Consider the following 26,943-nt stretch of genomic DNA (forward strand, 5'->3'; position numbering starts at 1 on the left):
GCAAATGGTTCCCTTTAATGGATTGCCTATTCCTAGTGATATAAATGTGATTGTGACACATGACGAAAGCATTGTAGTTATAGTCAACTCCATGTGTCAGTCCTCTGAATTTCCCGATTCTGTTTTTGCCTTTTGGTCTACTCCATAGACGATATGTCACAAAACTATCTATGGTTGTCTGCCTGCTATTTGAGAACATCTGAAATTCAGAATAGCGGGACCTCGTCCTGTGGTGAGCTATAATAGTACGTTTTACACTTGTGATTCTTTTTTAGGCCATGGAGAAGATCTGAAGATTTTAATTGTAATCCATAGAAAGTATGCATTTAAATTAAATTATACTTGTTATGGACATACTGCTCATATCATAAATTAATTTTATCTAATTTAATGTATGCCATAATTGAACTTTTGTTAATCAAACATACCTCATAGGCTCTGGTATCGATGCCATGCAATCCCAAGTATCTTTCTGAAAAGGCTGATGCTTAATACAGAAAATAAAGATAATATGTTAGTGAGTCTTTCCTTTATGTATTTTGACAAAGCATTTGGTAACTCTAAGAGAGCCCTTATCAATCCTTCTGTGGCAAAGAACCCATTAGGGTGACAACAGAAAGCAGGCTACCTCTGACCTCCCTAGAGGCTTAGCTTCCCATCCTCGCTGCTGCTTACAACCCTCCTACAGCATTGCAGCTGATACTGCAACATCCCCGTCCTTTTTTTTTTTTTTTTTAACTTTATTGATTTCCAAACTCTGACAGTGCATTACAAATAATATAACATTAAAAGATTGCATAAAATGCACCATTCTTACACAAGTAGTATAAAAAACAAACATTTTCCTCACCCACCTCCCAATTATTAGTACAATAAAACCTATTATTTGATTACAACATTATAATTAAGTAATTTTTAATCTTCAAAATACATTCCCCTCCCCCTCCACCTTGGATGTTCACTTCTGTGAAGCCTGCAGACTTAATTAGAACAGGCTGAACAAGAAACATGGACCAATGAGATTTTTTTGTGGCCCAGCCAGGTCATGACCCCACATGCAGGTTTAGGTGACTATTTAGGGTTCTAACCCACAGTTTGGGAAGCCCTGCTCTAAAGGTTTCAAAAGCCGCATTACGTACGAGACAGCTGCCAAAGTTACAGATATTTTATTTTGTAACAAATAAACTGCTTCACCATTCTTTAAATAAAAATGAAGCGTTTGAAGATAACGTATTTGATTTTACTGCACTTATGCTTGTCAGTAGCATATCAGTAAGGCTCAGAATTTTATATAGTTATGGACTTCCCAAATTTTTTACTGTTAGGGTTACCAGATTTTACTATAGTAATATCCGGACACGTGGCCCCGCCCTGTTCCATCCAAGTCATGCCCAATTCAGCCCCAACCTCTTCTCCTCGAGCTTGGAGCCGCGATTGGAGGGCTTCTGAGGAAGTGCGGGTGTGATGCAATGACCTCACGCGCATGCACGCATGCGCGTGATGTCTCTATGTTGCATCCGTGCATGCGCAGATGCCCTCCAGACGCGGGCCCTAAGATCAAAGCTTTTCAAAACCCGGACAAGGTGCCAGATTTTGAAAAGCTGTCTGGACACCTGGATGGTCCTCTAAAAAAAGGACATGTCTGGTAAAAACTGGATGTCTGGTAACCCTAGTATAAGGTCCCGTAGATTGGAATTTTTGCTGTGGTTTCTGCAAATCACAACATTTTGTTGACGGCAACATTGCAACCTTATTGCCAACTAGTTACTGCTTACTTATTGCCAACTAGTTACTGCTACTTATTGCCAACTAGTTACTGCTTACCATATAATTTAAAGTCTGTGATGGGGGAAAGTGCAGCTCCACACGAAAATATTGGATTTTCTTCACCAGCCATGAGAAGCAAAGTACTGAGATACCCTCCATAGTCCTAGAGAACAGAATGCCAGACAACAGATGTGTCATGCATGCAAATGGTAAGTGCACTCTTTACACTGACAGTCAACAGGTATCCATAGAAAAAACAAAACAAAACATTGGCCTCTGATGACAGAGGCCTGAGAACCAAAGTAGTACACTTCTCCCTCTGTATTTGCGGTTTCAGCATTCGCGGTTTCGATTATTCACGGTTTTTAGCTTGCTAGCTCCTCCCCCCCAAATTACATCAGCTTGCATAGAGAAATCACTGATTCCATAGAAACATAGAAAATGACGGCAGAAAAGGGCCAAGGCCCACCTAGTCTGCCCACTCTGATGACCCACCCCCTAACTTCTTCCATGAAGAGATCCCACATGCCTATCCCATTTTTTCTTAAAATCTGGCATGCTGCTGGCCTCAATTACCTGTAGTGGAAGATTATTCCAGCGTTCAACCACCCTTTCGGTGAAGAAATATTTTCTGGTGTCACCATGAAATTTCCCCCTCCCCCTGATTTTCAACGGATGCCCTCTTGTTGCCGTGGGCCCTTTAAGAAAAAAGATATCTTCTTCCACCTCGATACGGCCCGTGACATATTTGAACGTCTCGATCATGTCTCCCCTCTCTCTGCGTTCCTCGAGTGAGTACAGCTGCAATCTACCCAGCCGTTCCTCATATGAGAGATCCTTGAGTCCCGAGACCATCCTGGTGGCCATTCGCTGAACCGACTCAACTCTCAGCACATCTTTTTGGTAATGTAGCATCCAGAATTGTACACAGTATTCCAGATGGGGGTCTTACCATGGATCTGTACAACGGCATTATGACCTCAGGCTTACGGCTGACGAAGCTTCTATGGATACAACCCATGATTTTTCTAGCCTTGGATGAAGCTTTCTCCACTTGGTTGGCAGTCTTCATGTCTTCACTAATGATCACTCCCAAGTCTCGTTCTACTGCAGTCCTTGCTAGGGTCTCACCATTTAGGATATAAATCCTGCATGGATTTTTGCTGCCAAGGTGAATGACCTTACATTTCTTGGCATTGAAACTTAGTTGCCAAGTCTGACCAATTCTCCAGTAGGAGTAGGTCTTGCGTCATACTGTCGGGCACTGTGCTTTTGCCTACTATGTTGCATAGTTTGGCGTCATCGGCGAATAATGTAATTTTACCTCGAAGCCCCTCTGCCAAGTCTCTTACAAAGATGTTAAATAGGATCGGGCCCAAGACCGAGCACTGTGGCATTCCACTGATCACCTCCGTCGTTTCGGAGAGGGTACCGTTTACAACTACCCTCTGAAGTCTACCTCTAAGCCAGTCCTTAACCCATGCAGTTAATGTTTCACCTAATCCCATCGAACTCATCTTACTCAATAACCTGCGATGTGGGACGCTATCGAACGCCTTGCTGAAGTCCAAGTACACGACGTCCAGGGACTCCCCTATATCAAGCTTTCTTGTTACCCAGTCAAAGAAGCTGATCAGATTTGATTGGCAGGACCTTCCCTTTGTAAATCCATGTTGATGGGGATCTCGTAGATTCTCCTCATTCAGGATTGTATCTAATTGGCATTTGATTAGTGTTTCCATAAGTTTACTCACTATCGATGTGAGACTCACCGGCCTGTAGTTCGCAGCCTCCATCCTGCATCCCTTTTTGTGGAGTGGAATGTTGTTAGCCGTTTTCCAGTCCAACGGGACTCTTCCTGTACTTAGGGAAAGATTGAAGAGCGTGGATAACGGTTCCGCCAGGACGTTCCTCAACTCCCTGAGCACCCTGGGGTGTAGTTTGTCTGGTCCCATGGCTTTGTTCACCTTGAGTCTTGATAGCTCATAGTAGACACTGCTGGGCGTAAACTTTAAATTTTGAAACGGGTCTTCCGAGCTTTCCCTTGTTTGCAGCTGAGTGCCGGATCCCGGCGCCTCGCAAGTGAAGACTGAGGAGAAGTATTCATTTAAAAGTTTGGCTTTATCAGAGTCCGATTCTACATAGTTCCCGTCGGGTTTCCTAAGGCGTACTATCCCATCAGTGTTTCTTTTTCTGTCACTAACATACCTGAAGAAGGATTTATCGCCCTTCTTGATGTTTTTTGCTAGATTCTCCTCCATATGAAGTTTGGCCTCTCTGACTGCTGTTTTGACTGCCTTTGACTTGGCCAGATAGACCTCCTTAGATTCCTGCTTTCCTGATTGTTTGCAGGAGATGAATGCTCTTTTCTTCTTTTTTATGAGGTCTGAGATCTCCGTAGAGAACCACTGGGGTTTGTTGTTTCTTCGCCGTTTACTTACTGATTCCCAGCACTTTCTTCACCGTGTTTTGCCTCTCCTTCAGGAACAGACCAGGTCTCCCACCATGTTATTCGCAGTTTCACCATATTCACAATGGTTTTTAATAGAAAACAGCGAATAACATATAAAAAGGTTATTCACGGTTTTTCTGTATTTGCGGTTCTGTTAATCCCCTATCACAGCGAATACGGAGGGAGAAGTGTAAATCAGAGGCCCAGCGATACAGTGCAGTAATAAGAGCTCTGCTGCAAAGTTTAAAATTTACCCCTATTACTTTCAGTTCATCCGATATTCAGTGCTATTTAACTGGCAGGAACGGCTCCTGGTGAGAATTCATCATGGGGTGCTAACAGATTTATTGTGTGTTAACGATTAGTGCATACTAAATTCTAATTTGCCCATTATACTCCTATGGGCATTTTAGCATTTAGCGTCCCTTGATGAATTCCTTCTTTAGCCAGCTAAGCGCTAATATTCAGCACAAGATGGCCGCTGAATATTAGCGCTTAAGCCCATATTCTATAAACGGCGCCCTACCAGTGCCTAGTTTAATCAGTAAAAGCTATTAAAAAAGGTTTATCATGTAATTATACAAAAATAAAATACAAAGAAATATTCATTACAAGTAATTTCACAAATCTGATATTTCTATACATATTACTATCATTCCTCCAGAAATTTTATATGACCTACCCAATCCCACCATTTCACCCCTCCACCCCTTCCCTTCTCCCCTTTCTAAATTATTTATTATCATGTACAGCACCATATAGATACAATATGGCATCATAGTCTGCATTAAAAAAAATCAAACAAGACTGATAATGAATATATCACCCCAGTAAGGACACAAAATCAGTTCAAGTAGCGTCTCGGGTGTTTGAGGTCTTGGTAAACACATTTATTAGCTGCTTGACAGTTTGTTCATATCAAGTTACATGTGGCATGAGTAGTTGAACAAGCTCTTTTTCCATTGATCCCTTAGCATACATCTTGCTACACACTATTCTGTAACAATGTGCAACCCATAAGAGGGCCTGGCAATGGGAGGTGCATGGGCGGGTCGGGGACATTCCTAAAATTTGCATGCAATATTACAGAATACCGGGGATGTGTGCCAAAATTGGGCACCCAGAATTACACCTAGTTTCAGAAGGCATAAGTCCTGGCATCCAAATTTGGGCACCTAAATCAACACTCAATGCTATTCTATAATGGGCGCTCATCTTTGAGTCACTATAAGAATAGCATTGGGTGCTGATTTTAGAGTGTCATTTACTGAATCTAGCCCAGACATGGGCAACTCCGGTCCGCGAGGGCCAGAATCCAATCGGGTTTTCAGGATTTCCCCAATGAATATGCATTCAAAGCAGTGCATGCAAATAGACCTCATGCATATTCATTGGGGAAATCCTGTAAACCCGATTGCCCATTTCTGATCTAGCCCTTAATGTAAGCCTAGGACCTCCCCTCATAGATGACACCACTAGACCACCTCCTTGAAATGACTCTACCCCGAGGAAGCTCTATGTACATTTCTCCCTTTCCTTCCCAAAGCTCAACTCACTGATACTGGCCCCCTAAATATCCATGCTAGCTGGAAGGAAGCCCTCAATTTCATTTTCACACCACTGAACACCTACAAATGCTACCACTTAATACAGCTGCACAGTGTATGAAACAATGCACCCTTATTACAACTTTTAACAAGTACTTGCTTGTGGCTGTAAATTGAACATTGATGAAAATTTTGCTATATATGCTATAATAATTATGCAGATTCCTTAGTGACTCAGCGCCTTTGAACTTTTTTTTAATATTTCTGTTTTTAAAACAATGTCTATCCAGCTATATAATTAAATTCCAATTTTCAGTTTTTGGGACCAATTCCTGAAATAAAACCTCACATTGGAACTATGATATAATTGTTGTGGATAGCACGTTGTAAAAATAGTACATTCTAAAATTATGGAGAAAAGAGAACATGAAAACAGATGTGGGTTTCAATAAGTGTCACATTCTTAAGAGTTTAGTCTTCAAATATTCTGAATAGTTTAAAAGAACGTTTTGATCCAGCAGAGGCTGGAAACCTCTTTAAAACATGTAAAAAAGTAAATACCCCCTCTAGGGCCTCTACTAACAAAGTGAGATGGAATACTGTACTGTTTGATTTGGTAAATGTCTGAATGATCCTCAACAAACAAATAAAGAAGAAAGCAAATTACCTTTCCAAATACGCCAACTCGCATTTTATCTATGTATGGTTTTCTCAACATTGTTCTGAAACAGAAGGAGATGAGAACTCAATAATAATATACGACTTTGCAATTTAACTTTCTCAACTATGAGGCATGCAAATGCTGGGTCTACATATAATATATTGTAGATCAGATGTGCAGTGATTCTCGAAATGAGACATGAGCCTCACAAGAGGGTTTATCTTCTTCCACAGTTGGGTAAATCTTCTAATACATTGTTAAGTTTAAGGAATTATACGAATGGATTGATGGCTGTTTGTAAGCTCAGTATTCATGGAAACAGAGAAAACGTGTCTACTCTGTTGCAGATTTGGCAATCACGCACTAAAAGGCAAACGTTTCTGATGGCCCTTCCGCAATATAGTTTACGAAAATATTGGAAAGGGCCTAAATGCGGGCTGATCACTGCAGCTATCACTAGTAACATCTCTCTCCTTTGCATCAACTCCTCATACCACCACCCTTTGTCACTTTCCAAACAAGCGCAATCGCAAAACTCATGACGCTTGGATCATGGACTTGAGCTACTGCTTTTCTGTGGTACAACCAGAGCAGTTTACATATTCTATGCAGGTACTTTCGCTGTTCCTACTGGGCTCACAATATGTTCCTGTACCTGAGGTGATAGAGGATTAAGTAACTTGCCCAGGTTCATAGGGAGCTGCGGTGGGAAATGAACTCAGTTCTCAGTCCACTAAGCTACTCCTCTAATCCAACTTGTATAGAGTTTTTTCCCCCCAGTGTCAGTGTCTCACTTTCTCCTTTTCTCTCTTTGACAGAGTGTATGAAACCCTGCCACTTTCCCTGCTTGACACTGCTGCTCAGACTCAGAATAAACTTTAGGAAAATCTGGCACTCCCCCTCCTGGCTAAATTGTCTCACAACCACAGCAGAAGTGAGAAAGAGGTTTCCTCAGGAAGGGGGGAAGGGGAGAAAAGTAGGAAACCAGGAAGTGACTCAGGGAAACTTAAAAGGCTGAGCCAGACCCAGGAGTTGGAGAAGCGGCTTGGAAGGGCTTGGCACTGACAGAGTTTGTTGGATGAAGACAGTACTACATTTAAAAACCTGCCTTTGTTCAGTGCCTGCTAAGACCTGGGACCAAATGCTGCCTAACTGTTTCCTGCACCTAAAATAAAGACTGTTTGGGGTGTGTCAAGCCTTACGGAGAATGGGACTTGGGATTGGGAAAAGACTGTGGAAAAGCCTACTTGTTTTCTTGGAAGAACACAAACTTATAGGAGCGTGTGAAGAAACAGGCTCTGCACTATTGTTTAATTAAAGAGTTTTTTTCTTGAATGCCCAAAGTGTGGCCTGTCTGTCCATCTGTGCAACCCTTCTCCGGAAGATGCTGCCCACCTCTATCACACTCTCTTTGAAGGAGCAGAAGGCATACACTTAGTCCATAGCTAATGAATGAACAAACACTGGGCTCGATATTCAAAGCTGGATAGCAATAACTGTTACCTGGATAAATAGCACTGACTAGAGCCATCCATGGATTTTCAATGACATTTTACAGATACTACCACAGAGATCGGTCCTTGGGCAAGCTCTTATTAACATCTTTGTGATTTACCGGTATATTGCGGATGGGCTGCTAGGTAAGATTTACCTCTTTGCAGATGATACAAAACTCTGTAATAGGGTAGAAACCCCTCATAGTGTTGATAGCATGAGGAAGGATCTATAAAAGCTAGAAGAATGGTTCAGAAATTGGCAACTAAGATTTAATGCTATAAAATGCAGGGTCATGCACTTGGGCTAAAGAAACCCAAGGGGGCAGTACCATTTAAGAGGAGTACTTTTATTCTCAAAAGAAAAGAGAGACTTAGGAGTGATTGTTTCTACAATCTTAACTTGGCCAAACAGTTATAAAGGGTGATGGCCAAAGCCAAAAGGATGCTCGAGTGCATAGGAAGAGGAATGGCTACCAGGAAAAAGGAGGTGATAATGCCTCTGTATAAGTCTATGGTGAGTCCCTATTTAGAGTACTGTGTTCCGTTCTGGAAAGATATAAACAGGATGGAGTCAGACCATTGGGCGGCTACTAAAATGATCAGTAGTCTCCATCAGAAAGCATGCAGAGATAGTCATAGACCTCAATATGTAGGGTTACCAAACATCTAGGAAAATCCGGTCTTTTTAGAAGACTATTCAGTCTTTTTAGAGGACTATCCAGGTGCCTGAACAAACTTTCCAAAAACCGTGTTTTTATGGATTTTGGAAAGCCCCAATGATCTTCGGCTGCATCTAAATGGTCTCTAAACATGCGTGGATGATGTCATACGCATCCACACATGCTCCAGGCCCTCCAGACGCGGCAGGAGCTCATCGGGGAAGAAGAGAGGAGGTTTTATGGGGGCGAGGTTGGAGGCGGAACTGGGCAGGGCTGGAGGTAGAACTGGGCAGATATTTCTGGTAGTCAGTACTATATCTAGATATTCAGTGCCAATATTTGGATATCGGCTGGTACTGTACATTTGAGTATAACTTTAAATTCTATGGTTACCATTCAAAAGAAACACCAACTGCCTTGACTGTTTGATATGCATATAGTAAATGACATGTAATAATAATAATAAATTTATTTATATACCATAATACCTCACGGTTCAGTGTGGTTTACAATAAGAGTAAGAACTGCACAACACAGCGAATTTACATCACAAAATTCAAAACATTCTGTATAAAATCTTAAAAGGTATTTTATCTAAATTACACATTTTTATCAAATAAGTTTCTTTTAACAGCCTGATAACAAGAAGAATTTAAAATCAAACTACTAAAGCTTTTGTTCCTTCTCAGTGTGACATCTCAGGTCAATCAGAGCCCAGAGGTATCACCTCACCTGACAGCCTCTGCTTGGTCTTTCTCCTCCTGAAATCCCAGGTTTCGCTTCACTTCATGTAAAAGTTTTGTGCCTTGAAAACCACTGCCACGGCCATCAAAGTTCACCACAACAGCACTAAATGAGCTGACCAGCACAGTTGCCCAGTTTATTTCAAATTTTTCTGTCACACTCTGGCTACCAGGTGTTCCATCACTGAGAGGAAACAGAAAAGTGAAGAAACAACTCAGAGCAGAACCAGCAGGCCCTTCCTTCAAAACATGAGTCTCATAAGCACAGAATTGAAAAATCTGTCTCTTCATCCCTTGTAACTGCACCATTATTCAGAGATTTGCATGGTGCTCATACAATTTTATATTATTAATTCCCACACTATTGAGAGTGCAGGCACTTCTACTCAGGATGGGGCATTTAACATGGGAAAAAAGGCCTACTGCAAAACACATTCCCCCTGATATTCAGCAGGACATGGCTCCTAACTGGCTAAATCCCGTTTGGCTGGCTATTTGCCAATATTCAGCAGAATGTAGTGAGCTATCTCCTGTTGAACTTCCGTTTGCCGGCTAGCTCGGAGACTGGCTATGTCACACCAACTAGATGGTCACTAGAGAATGACACGGGGAAAAAAATCTATCCCCGTCACTGCCCCATCACCGGACCCCCATCCCCTTCACCGCCCCGTCCCCGCCATCCCCTTCACTGCCCCGTCCCCACAGCATCCACCCTTCCCTCTCGCAACCTCACCACCCTTCAGCGGCCCGAGAATCTCCCTCTCTCCCTCTTACCTTCGCGTCGCATTAGTAAAAAAACTTAAGAGAGGGAAGGAGCGCGGTCATTGATCGCGTGTGTGCGCGGCCCCCTCCCTCCCTCCCTCCCTACCTATGGCCAAACCTATCTCCCTTCCTCCCCCTTACCTTCGCGGCGCTTTAGTAAAGAAACTTACTGAAGCTGGAAAAGCATGCATGTGCCTGCAGTCGCATATGTGTGGGCGGAAGCTTCTCCTCTGATGCAACTGGAAGTTGCATCTGAGGAAAAGCTTCCACCCACACACACACGACTGCAGGCAGGCAGGCTTTGCCGGGCTCAGTAAGTTTTTTTTACTAAAGCACCGCGAAGGTAAGGGGGAGGGCGGGAGATAGATTTGGCCATAGGTAGGAAGCGAGGGAGGGAGGAGACCACGTGCCTTCCCTCCCTTAACTGTGGGGACAAGGCCATTCACCGCTCCACGGGGCGGTGGATGACCTTGTCCCTGTGCCTGCAGTGAGCACTTTTTCCCCCTCACCGTTTCGGCGAGTTATCTGCGACTACCTGCAGCTAGCTGCGGGTAACTGCCACCGTGTCATTCTCTAATGGTCACTACTGATTTCCATTGGCTGGCTGGCTAAGGCACACGGCCAGACAGACCTGCCTACAATGCAGACCTATTTTTGAACATTACCCTTAACCGGCCAGCCAATGAAAATTGACTTTGCTGGCTGTATGAGCTGCCAAACTTTGTCCCAGATATCCAATGCTGGTGACCTTGGCATTGAATATCTGGGATTGCTGCTGACCACCAGAATAGTAACAACAAAGAGGCACAACCAGTCACAACAGGGTTTGGATGGGGGACGCCCAGGGTGAGCTACAGTCCTAACCTGCAACAGCTCCACTTGAGAAATAAAGGGCGCTCTCAGTGTGAACCATCAGCAATGGGAGCAGAAGCTCCGATACTTCACTTCTGGGTTGAGGCAGGAAGCCTCCACCACCACACCATCATTGAGCCCCCTATGTGTATATAATGAAAAACACCTGCAATAAGGCCCTAAATAAATCTAAGCAACCCCGTGAGCAAATCAAACTCAAACGGTGGAATAACAACCTGAGCGACCCCCACACAAACCCTGCCAGCCGAAACCCGCCAAGCTAGAAATGAAGCAATAAGAAACAATATCAAAAAATACTCAAATTCAATCACAAATAATACTTATCTGAACCAAACTACCACGAATGAAAACGCCAGGAGCCAAAGTTCAACCACGCTGGTTTCGGGGAGGAGCCCTTCTTCAGGAACCTAGCCCCCGACCACAAACCAAAAGCAAAGAAAAAATGCAAAACGCGAAGCTGACCACCAGAGGCAGCTGGGCTGCCTCCTGAAGTTTCAATATCAGGCCCACTGTTTTTCTGTAATTCGCCTGTCAATGCATTTTAATCGTGTGCTAAATATTAATTTTGCTATTTTTTGGGAAGGGGGCATGTCATAAGCAGGGAATGGGTATGCAAATGTTATCCTGCTAGTGTGTTTGCATTAGCACACGCTAACCCTGAATTCAATATATTGCACCTAAAGTTGTGTGCCAAAATTTAGGCACAGATCCAACTTGCATGTGCAACTTAATTGATTAACAAGCCCTTAACTAGCATAAATTGAGCCCTAAGGCCCCAATTCTATACATGGCCCCTAAAACACAGGTGCTGAGGTACATTAGGCCTTAATAACACAGATATAGTGAAAAACCAATAATATCAATGATAAACTCTTTCGCATGGGTAGTGCTAGGTACATAACATGCAACAGCACAGGCTGAAACAAAAAAAATCAGAGGAGGAAAAAGCCTCAGAACCTAGCCCCTCCTACCCCACAATGGTGGTTCAAGGTGTTTGGGGTGATAACCTCACTGGCATTAAAATAAACCCTCCCCTGGTGTCTGAAAAAGCTCTGTGCGGTGCAATAAACAGCGTAATGCTGAAAAGATGGATGAAAAGATCAACTTATCTGATGGAGACTATTGACACACCGACGGTAGCCAGGGTTTCACATTCCTGCTGCCTCAGGGTATAACACAACCGATCGAGGTCTTTAAAGTGCAGGGGAGCTCAAAACGGTTTACATAAATTTATTCAGATACTCAAGCATTTTTCCCCGTCTGTCCCGATGGGCTCACAATCTATCTAATGTACCTGGGGCAAAGGGGGGGATTAAGTGACTTTCCCAGGGTCACAAGGAGCAGTGTAGGTTTGAACCCACAACCTCAGGGTGCTGAGGCTGTAGCTTTAACCACTGAAGGCCCCATTTCAATATATGGAGCCTATAAAATCAGCAATGACTAGTGCAGTGTTAAATGCAATTCTATAAAAGTTAGGGCACTGTACAGAATCACGCTTAGTGCTGCCTAAGCGGCCTTAGGCATTGCTAGCTTCCCTTACTTTTAGGTGCACTATATTTATCCAAGGGTTTTTCTTGTGTAAATGCCTTTGCCTAACTCAAAAACACATCCACACCCATTATAGAATGTTAGTATAAGTCTGAACTTTCATATCTAACATACTGATATAATTGCACACACCTATTTGTTGGCAGGTGCGTATCTCCTAGTATTCTATAACATACGAGGGTAAATCAAAAAAATAAAGGCAAAATACATTTAACGGCTTTAATAGAAGTAACTGTGAGCAATTGAACATATCACTTTTCCCCTTAGTCCCCATGTAAGATGATGCATTTATTGCATCGTTCAACTAGCTTCTGCATTCTTTCGGAGAAGAAGTTTTTCGGCTGCTCCCAAAGCCAGGTGGGCACTGCTTCCTTTACTTCATCATGCTTTGTCTTTTGCTCTCCGGGTTACAGTTGCCAGCGACAATTCTCTCCAGAATACTCGGATCTTCATACCATCTTAGGAACTAGGTCGCAACCTCCACGCATTGTTGCTTGTGCAGATCAGAAAGCTGTTTGGGAACCCGTCGAGCGCAGACTTTCCTGTATCCCAAGTCGTCATGCATTATGGCAAGTGCAGATAATAATAATAATAATAACAGTTTATATACCGCAATACCGTTAAGTTCTATGCGGTTTACAAAAGATTAGTGGGGTACAAGTTGAGTTGACGTACAAGTTGAATTAACTTAAGGGATGTGGGGAACAATTGGGAGAAAGGGCAAGAGAGGGGAAAGAGGGAAGTGGGTCAAGCTGTCTAGGTCTTTCGGGAATAGATCCACAGCTGATATCCAAATTTGCAGCCAACTGAGACACCATTATTCGTCGGTCTTCTCTAATCAAGGCATTCACCCTGTTAATGTGCTCTCGTATGCGCGATGCTGATGGGTGACCAGAACAACCTTCATCGGTGACATCTGCTCTTTCCACTTTAGACCTTTTTACCCACTCACAAACCCTTTCCTTGATTCATGGTGCTGTGACCATACTGAATCAATATCCGTTGTTCTTCAATGGTGCAATCTTGCAATAAAGCGTCCATGTTTCTGACCTCATGACTGCCACATGACTAAAGGCTGAGTGCTGCACTGTGCATGGACGAACTATCCAATGGGCAATGTATGAGTTCTGTTCCGGTCATCACATAATTTAACACTTGCCTTTAATTTTTTATTCACCCTTGTATATGATAACTTCTAGGCATAACCCTGATCTGCCCACACCTTTCCCACATCCACACCCTCCTGGAGGTTTTGTGAAATAGAATTTACATATAAAACTTCTAAATTAGTGACCAAGGTCAGTTGGGTAAACAATTGTTAATTGGTGCCAATTAACACAGATTTAAGCCAATTCACAGGCAATTATTAAGTTGTACACACAATTGACCTTATTCTATAAACTGCATGCAAAAATCTGGGCGCTAAGCAGAAATATGGGCAGTCAAATTTTGAGTTCCATTTTAAAGAAGAAATGCTAAAGTCATGTCAAAAGACAGCAGCTGTAAGGAATCAGAAGAGCAGGTGCATGAGAAGTATGGAAATACGTTTCCTGGAAACTATTTCCGTTGACTCCTGCCTAGGTTCACCAAATTCCTCAATCAGCAATACAACAAAATAAGGCCCTTTTACTACGCCATGGTAGAAGTTTCTACTGCAGCCCAGGGTGCTACATGCTCTCATAGGAATTCGATGTCAGAACAGCTTCGGAGCATTCAGCACTCTGGGCCACAATAGAAACCTCTACCACGGCTTAGTAAAGGGGTGGGGGGGGAGGGTTAAGTAAGATATACGGCACAGTCAGGTGAGCAGTATAATGCCCACACGTTAGTAGTGGTGAAATCCATTTTGACATACATCTAGACAACGAGTCCAGTTCATGCAGTATGTGGAATTTTACCCCATGACCATATGATCTAGGCTGTTCTATCAGAATACTCCTTTCCCCAAGTATTAATTTAATAAAGAAGATCAAACAGCACCGTACTTACACAATCAGCAGTAAAGGATAGTGGGATGTGTCTATAAAAGTGGCTGGCTTTAGGATCTTCATGGGTAGTGCTACAGAACAACAAATACATAGACATACTGGTTATAAACAGTGTTAGTGAGAATTTTGATCAAATGCTACAATAATGCAAGTACTGTATATTAAAAGAATTTGGAGAGCAAGTAAATGATATAAAACAGAGTATTAACCTCTGCAATATCAAGATCTGACAAAGTATATAAAATGTACCATGCACCTTCTGTAATTGTATTCTGCATTGCTAACAAAATTGCTATTACCGCTCTATGATGTTTAAGCCTCTTTGCAGGGTTATAGATAGCCCCTTTTTTCTGGGCTAGTAGAAATTAGAGCTACGTTAGGGATCTGTAGGGCAAGTGGACATCTCATGCTTGTGAGGAACAGGGAGAATGTGGCAACAAGGAGTTGTCGTGCCTTAAGTCAACTTTTGCTTTTGTGCCCCCATTTTGGGGCTAGCCTGATGGTATGGATTGCCTTTGGAACTTATGCTATGAAAATAGCCCCACATTGAAAGGAATGAGAAGTAGCTAGGATTAAAACCTTGATAACTGGCACCACTGCCACCGTGTCATTCTCTAATGGTCACCACTGATTTCCATTGGCTGGCTCACAAGTTTCAAACTTGATTTCATTCAGGTTCTTTTAGGTCTCACAGATCACTCCTTTAACAGGCTCTCCACTGGGGTACTTCAAGAGAACGTCAAGCATACAAAAACAAAAAACATTTTAGATGAAGATGATGAAATTCTTCCCTTGGCCTGGACATGACTCCTTTCCCAATTATAGTGACTTTCCACAAGCTTAGACCTAACTCTTCATTTCCCCAAGGACAACTCTTTGGTGGTTTCTCTGGCACCCACCTGATGGTGGCTTTTTGCTCTTCTCTTGCCCTATACCCTAAGCCCTTCTCCTGCATGTAAATAAAAGATGACAAATTCTGTGCCACCTGGGTTACCAGGCAAAGGCTTCTAGGAATTTTCCAGCCATATCCCAGCCCTTCTCTTATATCTTACTGAGGGGCTAGCAAGTGATCATGCTGTAAGAAAGTAAGGCAATAGAGCTGAGTGAGATACAGTGCGCTCCTGAGATTTGTGATGAGAAAACAATGGAGTTCTGAGAGCACTGGCATGAGCAGAATGAAAATGTAAGAAATTTAATTAGTCACTGATAGAGGTAAGAAAACAGGACCAATAGAGCACAGGGGAATCAAAGATGACAATGATTGAGAACACCTGAGGAAAAGCAAACAGATCTTATGAGAAGCCAGGTGCTCTAGAAAAGTAGATAAGTTGGCAACTATGGAAACAAAGTTAAAATAATACTATAGAACAAGTTTAGGTAATAGAGAAATGTGAAGGTAGAAAAATCCAGAAGCAAAGGAAATTTCAGTCTGTACTAGACAGGGACATGTACATGACAAATTGTATAAGCTAAAACACGTCATAGATAGGTTAGAAAAAAGCATAAAAAGACAGCACAGCAATACAGAATTGAGATAGTCATTTCTGAGATTTAGAGAGACATCTTCCTGCATAACTATATACAAAATATATTAGCTGTATACAATTTATAATTTGCTTAATATTTAAATTGCTTAATGTGTAATATCATTTAAATTGAAAATAAAAGATAAATTTCATTATACTTGTGTGAATCTCTGGTGGTCATTCTCTATTAAGTTGAGTATTGCAGCCTAACTTACTCACCTACTACTATTAGTTGTATAGCTCTACTAAACAGAGAAATGAGAAGTACATTTTTCTAGCAAAAAATGTGCCAGTACTTAAATACCAAGCCATTCTTCAGGAGTGGGGTAATCACTGAGGGACCCACCCTACTACAGCCAGACTCCCTACAACCAGCCATAGAATCCATGAGAAGGCAGAACCTGAGCTCTTTTAATAATACTTGGAGACCATGGATCACTTTTATCAAGCAATGGAAATGGTGCTGGTACTCGGTACTCCTCAGAAAAAACCCTGGGGATGAGAGACCGGTTCTTGTATTTCTTTATTTATACTCCGGCTTTCCCAAGGCAGATCACAGTAAAGTACATACACAAACAGAATCACATACAATACAACAAATCAAAATCAATATAACATTATAATAATAACGTAAAGCCTCCTAAAATTACAAGAGGCTACCAGCACCTCAGATCAAAAAACTATAAATCGTCCCATATTTCATCTTACAGAAGAGATGTTTCTTCAACATTTTCTTAAAACTACTCAAACTAGATTGCTTCTCACTAAAGATTACAAACTAGACAAAAAAGAGGTTGTGTTTATCCCCCTAGCTTAATGATCTTCACTAGTTTTATAGACCGGTGTTCACCATTGACTGTAATCCTTCTGCGGCAGAGAAATACTTATTGTACCTTAAATGTAACTTGCCTTGAGCACAGGTTTGGAAAAATGAGTAAGGAAATTTAAAAAAAAAAAAAAAATCCAAATCTGAAGACGCTGTCAACAGGCACAAACCTATCACACACCCTGTCTCAAACTTCATACTCTGCCAACTTCTCTTTCTGTCTCCCAGTTCCTACCAGATTCTCTCTTTCTCTCCCTCCTTTTAATTTTTCCCTTCTTCACCCTTTCCAAATGTCTTTCTCTTTCCTCTCCTGTCCCCCCATCCAACACAGCTAGGCCCTTTCAATATAACATTTAGAACAAAACTGTTTTCACAGTCTCAAAGCTCTACTTGCCTGGACAGATCTGCAATCAAATCAAGCTCCTATTAACCCTTAGCTGGAAATTCTTTTTTAAAAAAGTCATTACATTTAACTTTTGCCATTGTCTTTAACTGTTAAAGGACTATAGTCTCATATACTGTACGCATATTGCTGCTCTTCCCCATTGTCCAACCTCTCCTCCAGGTATTTCAAGTCTTCAAATCTCTTATAATATGTTTTCCAGTGCAGATCCCATACCAATTTGGTCATTTTCCTCTGAACAGCTTTTTTTTTAAATGTCCATAGCAAGATACAATCTCCAAAATGAATGTAGTACTCCAAATGCAATCTCACCAACAACTTGTACAATGGCATTATTACCTCTTTTTTTTTTTCCTACTGTTTTTGCCCCTCTTAGTACAACCAACATCTTTCAAGCCTTAGCCATTGCCTCATTACATTGTTTTGCCATCTTGAGATCCTCAGGTTATCATCCTGAGGTTTCTTTTCCGGTCTGCACACATCAGCTTCTAAGTTAGCCTCTAAAGTTAGGCGCCGATATCGGCACCAATTCTATAAAACTCAGATGCTCATTATAGAATCACACTCAGTGACGCCTAAGTGTGCTTAGGTGGTGCTCAGCATCCTGACATTTAGGTGTCCCCAAATTATGCCAGGGTTTCCTAGGCCTAAAGTTGGGTGCTGATATCAGAGTCTAATGGCACCTGATTCACAAAGAGATGCCTACTTCAAGAACACGCCCATGATCTACCCCTAACCATGCCCACTTTTAGTGTAGGAGCTTTGGACTAAGTGCCTACTTTTCATAGAATCAATATTTTCAAGTTAGGTGCCTCACTTTCAATTGAGTTCAATTAGGGCCGATTGTGAGGTGTTGAGTGCCAATATCCGCACCGATTAAGCCATTACTCAATTAAAGTAGGTGTTTAACTTTAGGTGGCCTTTATAGAATCAGGGCCTAACTTCCTATCACATACAGCTCCTTTGGATTTCTGTAACCCTCATTTCTTCACATTCAACCTTAACTGCCAAGTACAAGGCCAAGCTTCTAATTTTTGTGGTTCACCTGTCATGATTTCAGCTCTTTCCAGACTGTCCACTCCATTGCCAATCTTCATGCCAATCATAAGAAGGCATACTTTCCCTTATAAACCTTCAGTAATATTACTCGCAAATATATTAAACAGAATCAGCCTCAGTATGGATCCCTGAGACACTCCATTACTCACCTTTCTTTTGAGCGAATTCCATTTATCACTGCCCTTTTCCACCTATCAATCAGCCAATTTCTGATCAGTTTACTATTCTGGATTTCATCCTTTAGCAGCTCAGTTTTCATAACCCTCCTATAATGAGGTTTTCAAAGAGCTCTTAAACCTGTCTAATATAGCGTCTTCTCTAATATAGCCTGGGAGTGAGTTCCATAACTGTGGTGCGATGACAGAAAAGATCTCGGAACGTCTTGTGCCGATAATCTTTAAGGAGGGTAAGATTTTGCTCGGTCGAATGTAAGGATATGGAAAGTGTGTGTGGTATCAGCAGTCTATCTAGGAAAGTAGGAAGGTTTGTCTGATGGATCTTGAATTATCCGTTACGATTAGCCACTAATCACAATTTTTAAAATGTACATAAACTTTTTTTTAGCATGTCCTTCAGTAACTTGGTACCAAGAGAAATCTAGACTGCAAAGAGGAGTAAATTAAATTGGTATTAGCAGAATTAGTTTACATACTAACAATTATAGCTAAGTGGTTTGCTCTGCAGTCATTTTTTTTGACATGATGAAAGTACTTACTCGGGATTGAATACTAATGACTGATGAATTGGATCAATAGCCTGGGGACAGGTAGAAAAGCAACCACTTGACTTTACTGTTTAAATATAAAGGACAAATGCGGCATACTGATTCAGTCACTGTTAGGCCTTCATGGCAGAGCAAAAACAAAAATTAAAAAGCCCATAAGGAACACAAAAGACAATAAGTTTTCTGTAAAATCCAACTGATGTATGTATTTTTTTTTATATATACAGTATATAAGTGTTTATTAAGGAGTCAAACAGAGAACAGGTACAACCCACCAAACAAATATCCATACAGAGAAATATATATCTATGAGGTCAATGTTCAGATGGTGTGGTCACTGTGTTAATTTAAGCATAGGCACTGGCATGTAAATTAGAATCTAGGGCCCCCTTTTATCAAGCTGCGGTAGAGCATTTTCGCATTGGCTGGCGAGGTAAATGTTCTCATGAGCATCAGAACATTTACCTTGTCAGCCAGCACTAAAACGCTCTACCATGGCTTATAAAAGGGGTCATATATTTAGAGGGAAATTCTATAACCAGCGCCTAAATTTAGGTGTCGGTAGGCACCCTGCCAATGGTCAGAAACGGCAGGGTTGAAGCACCTAACGACGGCTGAAATGGCTGCTGGAATCATGGCTAGGAAGCCGCTTTAGGCCACAGACACCAAAGTAGGCATGGCCAACCTCCAAAGTAGCGTTAGGTGATCTAAAGCAGCTACCCAACCACGAATCACGTCAAGATAGGTGGCTGAAATGTAGGCCTGGGAAACCCTGGCCTACATTTCAGCTGCCTATTTTTGCCTACACTGCAGCAGCTGATCACAACAGGGAAATTCCCCCCTCCCCCATCAGCTGAGTATCAGGGATTCCGCAAAGCTGCGATTCTGTAACTGGCACCCAAGTTCTGGGCACCAGTTACAGAATTGTGGCTTTGGGGAGTCCCTGATGCTCAGCTGATAGGGAAGGGGGGAATTTCCCTGCCGTGATCGTCTGAGAGTGGCCGCGGCAGGGAGCTCTAATTAATATCAAGGTTATAAAGCTACCACACAGGTTTCCTGCCCACAGTGAAGAGCAGAAGAGAGGGAGGGAGGGATAAACTGTGCTGCCACTATGCCCTGTCTGATGCATGTGTCACCTGCAGGGTTTACAAGTATTCTCACATCAGCACCACAAGCTGGATCCAAGCATGGTGTGAACCCCTATCAGGTTGCATCTGCAACCATTTCCATTTCCCTGGAAACAACTACTCCAATGACCATATCTTGTACCTGGCTTGGATCCAACAGGTAGGCCAAAGAGTACACCCTATTCAGCCCACATGCACAGTTTCTCTATCAAACGCTTAAGCCCACAGACAATGATATTTGAGCAATCTACTCAGGACCTCTATGCCAAACTTAGCTACAGAAGGTTGTCACAGAGCAGTTTCCACAGATGGGTCTGTGAGTCACAGAAAAATACGTACTGATAGAAGCTGGTACAGCTGTAGTGGGATCAGAGCTCAGTTCTGTAGCTTCTGAGGTTGCTGTGCTAACCACTAGGCTTCAGCAGCAGGATGAACTTCAAGCTTTTATATGCACACAACAGAACTGCCTAGTTCGATAGGACATATTTCTGCAAAGCACTAAAGAGGTGCTGTGTTCAGAAGTAGGACCCCACTTTAAAGCAAAGCAACACACTTTCTAAGACCCAAATGACATGTAAATATATTTGAATGCTAGTTTTATTAGCGGCGGCTGCAAAAATTGGCACCGAATGCCACTCTATAAGCAGGGCTCCAAGTTTGGCAAAGTTCATAGATGGTGATATCCACGCTCATCTTTTAGGCACCAGGACTTACACCATACTGGGACAGAGCAATGGTCCATCTAGCCCAGAATCCTGTCTCCTCAGGGGCCAATGCAGATACTTGTGATCTGGGAAACTAGGCTTGACAGATCATTGGTCTGACCCAGTTTGGCTATTCTTATGTATCAGCTCATACCTGGTGTAAATCTTTGCGCCCAACTTAGGCGTGGATCCCTCCCAAATTCTATAATACTGCATGCATCTTTCCTGCATGCCCTTGACTTGCCTATTTTTCTCCACTTTCCTGTTGCACACTAAAATATTTATGCACACATCTTTATAGAATAGTATATAGCACGTTACATGCATAATTACCAATTGCTGCCAATTGGTGTCAATAATTAGCTTATCTTTAACCTGCAAAAAATTTGACCACATAACCACATTCTATCAAAAACTGCACAGGCTGACGATAGAGAGTTGAGTGTTCTTCAAATTCGGCAGTCTCTTTTACAAAGCATTATATGGCCTATTGCCCAACTACCTTACTAATCAGTTCCTATTCGCTGGACCTGGACAATCGACATGCCATCAATCATTCTTCACCTTCCCCTCAGTCAAAGGCTGCACTCAAAAAAGATTCATCAACAGACTCCTATCATACCAAGCCATTTCCAGAGACCCAGAATGGAACCAACTGGTCAGAGCATCAGCCTCGTGCATGCACTTTAGAAAGCTCCTAAAAACACACCTCTTTTCTAAATGTGGTAGTCCTTCCTAGGACTAGAATTACCATATTTTCATTTGTAAAATACCAGATGCATGGCCAAGCCCTATTCCACCCCCCAGCCCTGTCTTGTTCTGCCTTTAGCCCTGCCCACAGAAAGCTTCGTGTTTTCATTCCTGACCTTTGGGTCACATCCGTGGACTTCTGAGCATGCGTGAACACGTGTGACATCATCAGTGCATGCTCAGAGGCCCTCCAGACGTGACTGGAGCTTTCCAAAACCCAAAGTGCTGGATTTTGGAAGGTCCATCCGGTAGTGCTGCCCGATTCATGATTCGAATCGGTTCACCGATTCAAATCAGGTGAATCGATACGAATCGGTTCGTTTTTATTAAAAACCAGACTCACCGATTCAGCCGCAAGATGAGTTTGAGCTATTTCACGCCGCCGGCCGCTTGGCTCTTCCCATCTAATGTAACTTCCGGTTTTGCGAAACCGGAAGTTACATCAGAAGAACAAAAGGAGTGGTGGGAGAGTCAAGCGGTGAGCAAGCGGACTTCGTGCAGCAGACCTTGGCACTCGGCAGCAACAAATACTAGTTTTGGCTGGCTCTTTCCCCGCATTTCTCCTCTCTTCCCTGTGATTTAATATCCAGTCCAGGCAGTAAGTAAATACATCGGCAGGGGGACTGGTGAGTCTTGGGGGCTGGGGATGGAAGCTGAAATCGGCAGGGGGCTGGGGATGGAAGCTGAAATCGGCAGGGGGGCTGGTAAGTCTTGGGGGCTGGGGATGGAAGCTGAGAATTGGCAGGGGCCTGGAAAAATTGAGAATCAGGCAGGGGGGCTGGGGAAACTTTGGGGATGATTTGCTTTGGGGAAGCTGTGAATCTATGTTTCTAACCAATTTTACAGCTATGTTATAGTTTGGATGTTCCTATTTTTGACATGATATTGCCTTGGTTAAATAAAATGTTTAAACTTAAAAAGCTGTGTCATTAATAGTGAATCGAATCGAATTGAAAAATCGATTCAACAGGGTGAATTGAATCGAATTAAAATATTTTTCTCTGAATCGGGCAACACTACCGTCTGGGCACCTGGACAATCCTCTAAAAAGATTTTTCCGGATGTCTGGTAACCCTACCTAGGATGTGACTTCCATTACTAATCGCGCCTGCCAAGCTAGGTTATAGCTCAATGACATTGATCAGTTCTATCGCTTTATAAATCTCTACTGCTAACTGCTCCTTACAAGTTAAGCGGTAGCTCCCTGACATTGGCCATTTCTACCTCTTTATAAAGATCTGTTTGTTACCTCATTGTAAATTCCTTTGTTAACCACCTACCAATTTATGCTGTAGTTTGCATAGAACCAAAAGCTTTTGCGGTATATAAATAGAAATTTATGTTATACGTGCTAATTGATTGTTGCTTTGGCTTGTTAAGTAATTAACCCCCTCTTTTACTAAGGCGCGCTGGCCGATTTTGCATGCGCTAAATGCTAACACGTTCGTAGAATATAATGGACACCTTAGCATTTAGCGTGCCTTAGTAAAAGGACTCCTAAATTACACAGAAATTGGGCAAGCACCCAAATATCCACTTGCAATTTTTAGTGTCAGAAATGGAATTCAGGAGATAGGAGTCCATATTCAGCCTGAGGTGGTCAACAGATTTTAAGCTCCTTCCATCTATGGGCTAAGTTAAATCCAAGTGCTGGCACTGAATATTTAGGCCAATGCAGTTACCCTGGCACCAGCCAATATTCAGCTTAGCAGATGGGGAGGGCAATTGATTAAGTTACAATTTTAAAAACATTTTTACTTAATAAATTTCTGAGGAATCAGTGATTGTATATTGATGTAGTACTGTACTTAATGGTGCCAGATTTATATTTCCTCTGTTTTTTGTACAGCTTGACTCTTTTGTAAGGTGCTGTGAACAGTAAGGCTATAAATAAAGTTTTATGGAGTGTTAAGTAGATATATAGTAGATAAAAACATTTTTATCTATCTATAGAGAGAATGATATTTGACAAACATGATTCAGATTTATTTATGATGATTTATTTACAGCTTTTTTGAAGGATTTCTTCCAAGGTGGTAAACAACAAGATCAATATGAACATAGGAGTATTTTACCAAAGAGAATTAGGATTTGCAGTTAACGCTGATTTTAGCACATGTTAATTGCAAATCTAACACCATTCTATTTGAGGGAATGTTTTATGCAGGTCATGTGTTAATATAATCATTAGTGCATTTTAACTGCTAGGACTGTGGGAGCATTTAAGGACTACTAAGGGCTAGATTCACTAAGCAAACCGATTGGTTTGCGACCCCTGTGCGACCAGATTTCCCTCTGGCCCGATTCACTTCCAATCCGTGCATGCAAATGAGGGGAAACGCATGCAAAGTAGACAGGGACGCGATTCGCCAAAGATATTTTTGAAACCGACTGGGCTGGCCGATCAACCCAAGAAGCGACTGCTGGGGACCAGTCGCAAACGTCTTTCTGACTCTCCAGCTCCACTGAAACCCTGCTCTCTGCACGCCGTGCTTTCTGTTGTCCCTAATCTCTCCTGCTTGCCGCCCCAAATCTCTCCTGCCTGCTGCCTCGATGCTCTTCCCCGGATCTCACCTGCCTGCTCTGCCCCAAATCGCTGCCCTGCTCATCCCTGGATCTCTCCTGCCCTTCTCTGCACTGCAAGCCTGTGGTTTTAAAACCACGGGCTCGCTGGGCTACAAAAAAGTAAAAGTTTAAAAAAAAAAGTTGCGGCTCAGAGGGGTCTTGGACGCATGCGCAGACCATCTACAAGCAAAGAAGATGATCTGTGCATGCATCAGGATCGCTCTTCTGCGATCTGCGAGGTTGATTGGGGGCGTGCCTCCGATCGGCCTAATTAGCATATGGACGCGCTGTGAATAGGAAGCCCGGACATGGATTGGACATGGACTGGCAAGGTAAGGTGGGCTTAGTGAATCTAGCCCAAAGGGATCCAATGCTAACTCAGCTAATGTTATCCAATTAGAGTGCATTACCTTGTACATGCTAACAGGATTATGATATGCCCACATTCCCTAATATTTGTACTGACAGGTATATTACCACAGAGCGCCTTAACATGGTCATCTGGTAATCCTGTTAGTGCATTGAAGATTTAACACCTATTAATAAACATACCCCCATAGGCAATAGACAATATAAAGAGAAAGACAGCTAAGAAAGAATAAGAAGAGAAACTTGCAAAAGAGACAAAAACTCTTAACAATTTTTTTAGGTACATCAGAAGCAGAAAACCTGTGAGGGAATCTGTGGGACCGTTGGATGATCAAGAAGCAAATGGGATGCTCAGGGAGGATAAGGCCATAGCGGAGAGACTGAATAAATTCTTTGCTTTGGTCTTTATGGAAGAAGATGTAAGAGATCTACCTGAAGTGGACATGGTTTTCAAGGGTGATGAAGTGGAGGAACTGAAAGAAATTTCGGAGAATCTGGAAGATGTATTAAGCCAAATCGACAAGTTAAAAAGTGATAAATCGCCTGGACTGGATGGTATATATCCCAGGGTACTAAAAGAACTCAAACATGAGATTGCTGACCTGCTGTTTGTGATCTGTAACCTGTTGCTAAAATCGTGTGTAGTATCTGAAGATAGGAGGATGGACAATGTTACGCCGATTTTTAAAAAGGGCTCCAGGGGAGATCCAGGAAATTACAGACCGGTAAGCCTCACTTGAGTGCCGGGCAAAATGGTGGAAACAATTATAAAAAAATAAAATTGTGGAGCACGTAGATAAACATGATTTAATGAGATGGAGTCAGCATGGGTTCAGCCGAGGGAGATCTTGCCTCACTAATTTGCTATTCCTAGACAGAGTGATTATCCCGTATAATCCCTTCTGTACCTTACGATCTGAGGCTAAAAATCTTCTTGTGATACCATCCCTAGGAACTATAAACACTAAGCGAAACACACTTTTCTTAGTTACTGCTCCCCAAATCTGGAACCCATTACCAGCCCTGGTAAGGGAAGAAAAAACCCTCGAAAAGCACAAATCAGCAGCGGCAGCAGCAGCAGCAATGTAGTCAGAAGGCAGAAAGTCAGCCGGCATCAGAGATTGGAGCAGGAAATCAGCTGAGGCAGGCACTGCGCATGCACGGCACGGAAGCACGGATCACGAAGCACAGACACATGGAGATTGAAGTGTGCATGCGTGCTAAGGGTTTTATTATAGTGGATAAGGAGACTAATTTAAAGAAAGTTACACATGAAATCAGAAAGGTGCATGAATATAATCTCAGCTGGGGTACATATCAAAAAATCCATTCCTACCATGAGATTCTTGGTAGATACTGACACCCTTAGAATAATCTAGAGATGTTGTGCATGATCTTTTACGGCGATACTGCTCCATTCATCAAATGAGGCCTTAGAAAATTATTATGTTGGCCCAATAACCTGTTATTATCTAGATATTTCCCACTTACTGATCTTTCATAATGACATTTTGCTGGAACTACAGGTGACAGGTTTTGTAGAAGAAATGCTATGTATATACTAGAGGTAATATTAAGAAAAATTTTTTTTAAAAAAAATCATTTTTATTAATGTTTTCAAATTTACAAAAGCAATCAGTACAAACATACCAACCAAAATGAACAAGACAAAAAGCAGAAACAGTCAGGTCATTCGCGTCTTCCTTCACGAAGACCCACAGAAACCAACCCCACCATACCCACCAGAATCCCCCACCCCCACCCCACCCCACACACTCCAGTGTCAAAAGTTCAATAAAGAACTACGAGCTCTCGGGGACAATCCCTCCCAAACGGGAGCCCATATTTTCCTAAATTTCCTCCAGGGCCCAGGACCCCCCCCTCCGAACATTCAATATTAAGAAAATTAATACTTACTATAATCTTCAATTGTGATGTCCAGGAATTCTATTTTCGGCATTTGTCTAGAATCTATGGCCGTCTGCACGTTGGCATTTGCCTCTAGCTCAAAGATACCTGCAATGAGGAGTAACAAAAGGATTTACAACAACGCACACAATTTTGGGCACAAAGATGCCCAACCATCCTAAATTCATAAGAGGGCTTCCAATCCAACTTAGTATCTAGAATACAAAAGGATTCTAACAGGATAAATCAGGAGTAAAAAAATCTATTTTATTCTGTATCTGACCTGAAAGGAAAGGCAGAACATTTGTGCACATGAGACATGATTTCTATCACTGTTCAAGAGAGGAAATGAAATGAAAAGGCATCCAAACACAGTGGAATTGAGAGTAAAATAGAAGATGAAGTATGGATTATGTGGTATTTCAGTATGTGGGCCATTAGACAGATATCTGTTTTATGATATTCTGGGATCAATATTCAAAAGGG

The 26,943-nt window shown here is 42.2% G+C and overlaps 1 protein-coding gene across 5 annotated transcripts in view; it reads right to left on the minus strand.

Moving 5' to 3' along the window:
- Nucleotides 1–26,943, minus strand: part of DPP6 (dipeptidyl peptidase like 6) — a 1,246,761-nt gene that overhangs the window by 9,926 nt on the left and 1,209,892 nt on the right. For all 5 annotated transcript variants that reach the window (XM_033931638.1, XM_033931637.1, XM_033931641.1 and 2 more), the window contains 6 exons: nucleotides 26,467–26,565; nucleotides 14,498–14,567; nucleotides 9,315–9,509; nucleotides 6,434–6,488; nucleotides 1,825–1,930; nucleotides 429–487 (listed from right to left, as the gene is read on the minus strand). In XM_033931638.1, the coding sequence (XP_033787529.1) occupies nucleotides 429–487; nucleotides 1,825–1,930; nucleotides 6,434–6,488; nucleotides 9,315–9,509; nucleotides 14,498–14,567; nucleotides 26,467–26,565 (584 nt within the window). The remainder of the gene's footprint in view (nucleotides 1–428; nucleotides 488–1,824; nucleotides 1,931–6,433; nucleotides 6,489–9,314; nucleotides 9,510–14,497; nucleotides 14,568–26,466; nucleotides 26,566–26,943) is intronic.

This window comes from Geotrypetes seraphini, chromosome 2 (genome assembly GCF_902459505.1).
Source record: "Geotrypetes seraphini chromosome 2, aGeoSer1.1, whole genome shotgun sequence".
Classification (NCBI taxonomy): domain Eukaryota; kingdom Metazoa; phylum Chordata; class Amphibia; order Gymnophiona; family Dermophiidae; genus Geotrypetes; species Geotrypetes seraphini.